The following is a 5,981-nucleotide window of genomic DNA, read 5'->3' as shown; positions in this document are numbered from 1 at the left end:
ATTTGTACCGGTTTTTATGTGTAAAATGTTGGAGGGTATGGTGTTATCTTTTTCTGTGGTTTGTGTCTTCACACTGCTTTTCATGATTAGGGGTCTATTCATGAAGCAGTGAAAACTGTGGAGAAGTGAGCCAGTGGAGATGAACCAATCAGCATTGAAGTAACATTTATAATTTGCATACTATAAAATTATACAGAGCAGCTAATTGGTTGAAAATGGCAACTTCTCCACTGGCTCACTTCTTCACAGTTTTCACCGCTTCATGAATAGACCCCATAGTCTTCTGATTCCTCAGTGCTGCGTGTCTACAGAGTCACTTGGGGGTCTATTCATGAAGCAGTGAAAATAGTGGAGAAGTGAGCCTGTGGAGAAGTTGCCCATGGCAACCAATCAGCTGCTCCGTACAATTGTATAGTATGCAAATTATAAATGTTACTTCAATGCTGATTGGTTGCCATGGGCAACTTCTCCACAGGTTTACTTCTTCACCCTTTTCACTGCTTCATGAATAGACCTCTTGGTACATTATGTGGTGAGCAGAGAGGCTTTGGGATGCTCCTCTGAGACCTGGTATCGCAGTGCAGGGCAGCCATCAGGGTGGACTGGTGTCCCGGGCCCTTACAGAGAGGGGTCCCCACCCCTGGCTCCTACTGAAAATACCTGTAGAGATGCACCAGTCTGAGAGTCAACAGTAGTCTGATGCACAAGGAGACCTTCTTAAAACAAGTCATATCTGTGCATCAGCTCTCTGTAAACTGTACCTGAAGGTCTGCAACATTCCACCTATATGTAACGTCACAATGTATGACATCACATAGGGATAAAGCACTTCAGCAGAATCTTTTTTTTGGGGAGGGGGGGGGGGAGCCCTGTCTATTTTATCAGTTCCGGGCCCCATCTTTTCTGAAGGCAGCCCTGTTGCAGTGATCATCTCCATCTTACCTCAATACCATGATACGCTGACAGCCTGAACACTTGGGTTTGTGCCACTGCAAGAAAGCTACTGGAAAGGAGATAATAATTTGTAGGACATCTTGGTCCATGTACATAAAATATGTTTGGAATGATGCTCTTGCTCCACGTTGATTCTAGTTTTTGCCTTGATGCCTGGATTCGTTGTTTTCCCAAGTGTTTCTGACTACTAGCGTCTTGGAACCTTTTTCTTTTTAAATTAAATATATTAACCTCACCTTCACTATGCTTTGTGTCCCCCTGTGAGGTGGTTTGGGATGGACTGCCATCCAGGGAAGGACTGTTATCCACCGGTACCATCGGTGGATAACCTCGATGGTGGGCAACCATCTGTAAGGGAACCATCAATGGTTTTGCCCATCGATGGTCCCCATTACTTTAGTATTGAGGTAGACGCAGGCCAATCAGCGAATGGGGGCGTGGCTTCATGGATGTCTGGGAGCGGAGCTATGCTACTCATTAGTGTGATGCTTGAGTAACTGAATTTTTTTATACATTTAGTTTAATTAATGTAATTGTATGCCTAGTTTGAATTTAAAAAAAAGTCTTTACAATAATCAAAGTTGTGGTGATCTTTTTACTGTTCCCATACGTAGACCCTAAATTTAATAACCCCGCCCCCTGAAACAGTGTTTTATTATTTATTAGCAGTTATTTATAAAGGGGTAAATTCAATTCAAGTCGGATCCTTTCCGAAAAGCATTAGCGGCCAAATCCGATTGTCGGATTTGGGCGTTCCTGGTGTACCGGACAACAATGGGTAGACAGTCACACTTGCGCAACTGTGGCTGCTTTTCTCAGTAGAGGAAATGAAGTTCCACCAACACTCCACAAACGTAACAAACAAGAATAGAAAACCTCCAAATAGAATAGCGCACACACAGAGAATAATTATTTAGTTTGTACAGAGAATACTTATTAGTTTGATGAATCTTTCATAGGTCTTTGGAAGGATTTAGGTAACCTCAAAAAACAGAAAGTATATATAGTGTTATATCTTTATAACAATTTATCTAAGTCTTTATGAGGAAAACCGTACCCTTAAAGTTTGTCTATCGGGTTTAGTGATAGACAAAAAAGCGTCTGGACCTCCAAATGGTCACACAGGGTTCCTCCTTTCAGTAAATCCTCCTTCTGGACCTTCCAATAGAAACTCCTCAGGATTTCACATGTGAAATCCTGAGGAGTTTCTATTGGAAGGTCCAGAAGGAGGATTTACTGAAAGGAGGAACCCTGTTCCTGGTGTACCGTCCGTGCTGCAGCAATTGAATATACTGCATAGTGCACACATATTCCGCAGCGCTTTACAGAAAATATTTGGCCCTTCACATCAGTCCCTGCCCCAGTGGAGCTTACAGTCTATATCCCCTACCACATGTACACACAGACATACACGCTAGGGTTAATTTTGTTGGGAGCTAATTAACCTGCCAGTATATTTGTGGGAGGAAACCCACGAATGTACGGGGAGAATTTACAAACTCCACACAGTTAGGGTCATGGTGGGAATCAAACCCATGACCTCAGTGCTGTGAGGCAGTAATGCTAACCATTACACCATCTTAGAACAAGGATATAATATCTAGGCTAAGCGAGATCCATCATTTTAAATATATATCACCATGCTACACTAGAGGGACACACCCTGTATTCCTCTTTTTTTTTTAAAGTTGGAATCTGCGTATACAAGTAAGGTGATAGATGGACTCCAAATGTTTACATATAGTTTGCTTCTTTTGCAGATGCGGTCATCGACTGCAGGTGACTACAAAGTTGATTTTGATTTTTCACCAGCAGCTGTGGCAAGGCTATTGCAGAGCCATAGAACACCAGCAGATGAGTCTCCTGACTCCAAATGTCCCATATGCCTGGAAAATTTTGATAATGTCTCCCACCTAAACCCATGTTTTCATAAATTTTGCTTCAAGTGCATCAAGGAATGGGCAATAATCAAAGCTGTGTGCCCCCTATGCAAACGGCCATTTAATTCGATATTTCATAGTGTGGAAGCAGAAGATAATTTCAAAGAGTATGTTTTGAGGCCCACATTAAGTGACTCTGCTGTGGTTCCTAGATTTCGGTTTACACTTCAAGATAATGGTATTCCTCGGCCCACATTAAGTGACTCTGCTGTGGTTCCTAGATTTCGGTTTACACTTCAAGATAATGGTATTCCTTCTGAAGGAAATACAAATCCGTCATCCATTCAAATCGATATACATCAAATGATGCAACAGCTGGAATCCAGACTACAAGCCAGTGAGGAAGTCCGGGCAATGAGACAAATTCAAGAGCAGGAACTCATCAACTTTGCCCGCTATCCTTTCAATATGGAAGCTTATGACCAGCATGCCAACTATGATTGTCCTGCTCCTTCTTATGAAGAAGGAAGACGATCAGAGTCCTCTATTATATCTCCAGATGAAGCGAATTCGGAACCAGAGGTGCCCTCATCTTCTCTTGCAGTTGGGCAAGCTCCCTGGGACGATGAAACCCCAGGCCCTTCTTACATCACACTGCAACAGGCAACTTCAAATGTTTTAACAGCTGTAGACACTCAGATGAAGAACCTGCTAGCAGTAGGCTAACCCCCAAGGACTTAAAAGATAATTTAAATGAAGGCATTCAGGACCAGGGCCTTCTCTCAGATGAGTGTGTCATAGTGGGTTATCTTAAACCACTGGCTGAAAGAACCCCAGAACATGTTGAGCTGTCGTCTGACTCAGAAGGTTCCCGTTGTGAGGTGGCTGTTGAGCAAACTAATAAGCCTCAACTTAAGCCATTCACTTTATGTCATAGCACTGAGTCAAGGAGGGAAAAAAGGAGTAGAGACAGGAGCTTGTTGTGGCAATGCCAGACTGTGCCACTGACAAGTGAAAGCTCCAGAGAAAGATGTGGATCCAGCATAGAGAGAAGCAGAAACCGTAGCAGAGGGAGATCATGGTGCCGTGATAATGTCAATTCTTTTCCTGCAGACAACTATCCGAGCATGTATCAAAGGAAATATAACTATTACAGTCGAAACCAGGACACGGCTGGATATGAGCAATACTATAGTAGAGGTCATTACTCTGGATGCTCTGCCAGCCCAGAATATAAGCTGCAGCATTACTCTGAAAGGAAAGATCCAAGAAGGCACAATGGTGTTACTGCTGACAAGCCACATCATCGATATCAATCAAAAAGTCATTCAAGCAGCCGCATTAACACAACTGGCTCACAGCACAGTCAGCCTGGCAAACCTGGTGGTAAGAGAAAGTACAAAACTCATCATCTGGAGACTCATGGGAAAAAAAGAAAGCAGTCATAAAGTAGAAGTTGGCAGTGAGAAAGAGACTGGCATGACCTCCACAGAGAGAGACTCAGATGGGTACAAGAATGACCTAATTGACATGTCTTCAATTTGCCGATATGATTAATGGTGCTTTGGAAATATGACTGCACCTTGTGCCAACACTTTTAACTTTTTTTTTCTTGCTGAACTAATTAATTTAAGGTTAAGTTTATTACAATATACACAATTTCTTTTTAAAAATGATCCAATGTTCTTTGTGTATTTTTTTTCCATTTGTACAGTGCATGTGTGGCACTTTTTTACCTCGTGAATATGCAGTTTTTGTGTCCAGTGTGAGGTTTCCAAGCGTCACCTTCTACTTTATGAATCGTATTGTCTGCCCTAATATTTATATGCTGTCCTCTTGTCTGTTGGAGCAGAATGGTACCATGTATAGTAACGGGATACCTTTAGAATATGCATTAAACCAATATATGAGCAAGAAACACATAAACACGTTACACTTACTGTGTATTACAGCTTTAAGGTACCTTCTATAGTCACCTTTTCACATGAAGCTGACCATCTTCTCAGCAGGTATCTGTATACCTGAGTATTAAGGAGAGTAACAGCCCGTGTTCTGACAGGTGCCAGCTCACTCTGCTTCCAAGAGGATATATTTTACATTATATCATTGTAGAAAGTTTCCATTTTCAAGACTGGCTCCTCAGATAGCTCATATGAGTTTAGTGCACCAGAAATTTCAGCCCTCACAACCGGCTAATTTCAGGAATGGCAAAGTCTTTATTGATGATAATACCAAAGTAGGAGGCTAACACCTTTGTAGCTGATATTCTAAGGAACTGTATTTGAAGTGATACAGATGTGTCCTCATATACTGTGACTCAAGTCATGCCAAATAGCCCCTCTCTGTGGGCCAGGGTCTGTGCTACACGGCTGCACCAAGTGTCCTATTTCCTCAAAATGTGTGTCTTATTCGCACTGATGTAACAACCAGGTGTGATAAGGCTACATTGCTAGCATACACTGACCCTTGGGGCTTGTGATACTTGTACATCTGTGTGCGACTGAGCCTCAAATCTGTGTAAAAAGAGTTTTGATACGAGTCGCTGCGGCTGTTCCTTCTGTGATGTCGCATTTTGCTTCGCCTGCGACTTTGTATGTGTTTTATACATGCACAAGAAAAGTCGCAGTCTAACGTTTCTGGTTCCCTGTGAGCAGCTTTGTCTGCGAGTGGGATGCCATTTGGACGCCAAACTTGAAAAAAGACTTGCTGTGTTACCAGTGCTGTAGCATCACAGTTGCGCTGGGTATGTTGCACCATGTGGCTCTAAGCAGTGACGTGCGGTGGGGTGAGGCAGAGCCTTTCCTATCATACTAACATTTGCACCAGAGTTTTGACTGTATAAAGTATATGAATATGTTAGAAATATCTTCTTTGTGTTATTGTAATCATTTTTATAGTCAAAACTCCGGAGTAAAAAGTCTATGGCAGGTGAGGCAGTGCCACACCTGCCTATCTTTTCCGCATATCTCTTACCAAAACTCACCAAATTTCTAGGCGTTTATACCTCTGCACTAGTGATGAGCACCGGAAATTTTTCGGGTTTTGTGTTTTGGTTTTGGGTTCGGTTCCGCGGCCGTGTTTTGGGTTCGAACGCGTTTTGGCAAAACCTCACCGAATTTTTTTGTCGGCTTCGGGTGTGTTTTGGAT

General features: G+C 42.5%; 1 protein-coding gene across 1 annotated transcript; it reads left to right on the top strand.

Moving 5' to 3' along the window:
• The first annotated feature begins 2,714 nt into the window (after positions 1-2,714).
• LOC135035615 (E3 ubiquitin-protein ligase Topors-like) lies at positions 2,715-4,479 on the top strand. Its single transcript, XM_063954356.1, is given in 2 exon segments — positions 2,715-3,525; positions 3,528-4,479. Coding segments are annotated over 2 exon segments (1,566 nt in total). The 3' UTR covers positions 4,283-4,479.
• The last annotated feature ends 1,502 nt before the right edge of the window (positions 4,480-5,981 follow it).

This window comes from Pseudophryne corroboree, chromosome 1, assembly GCF_028390025.1.
Source record: "Pseudophryne corroboree isolate aPseCor3 chromosome 1, aPseCor3.hap2, whole genome shotgun sequence".
In the NCBI taxonomy this organism is placed as follows: Eukaryota; Metazoa; Chordata; class Amphibia; order Anura; family Myobatrachidae; genus Pseudophryne; species Pseudophryne corroboree.
This window is presented reverse-complemented; position numbering and strand designations above follow the sequence as displayed.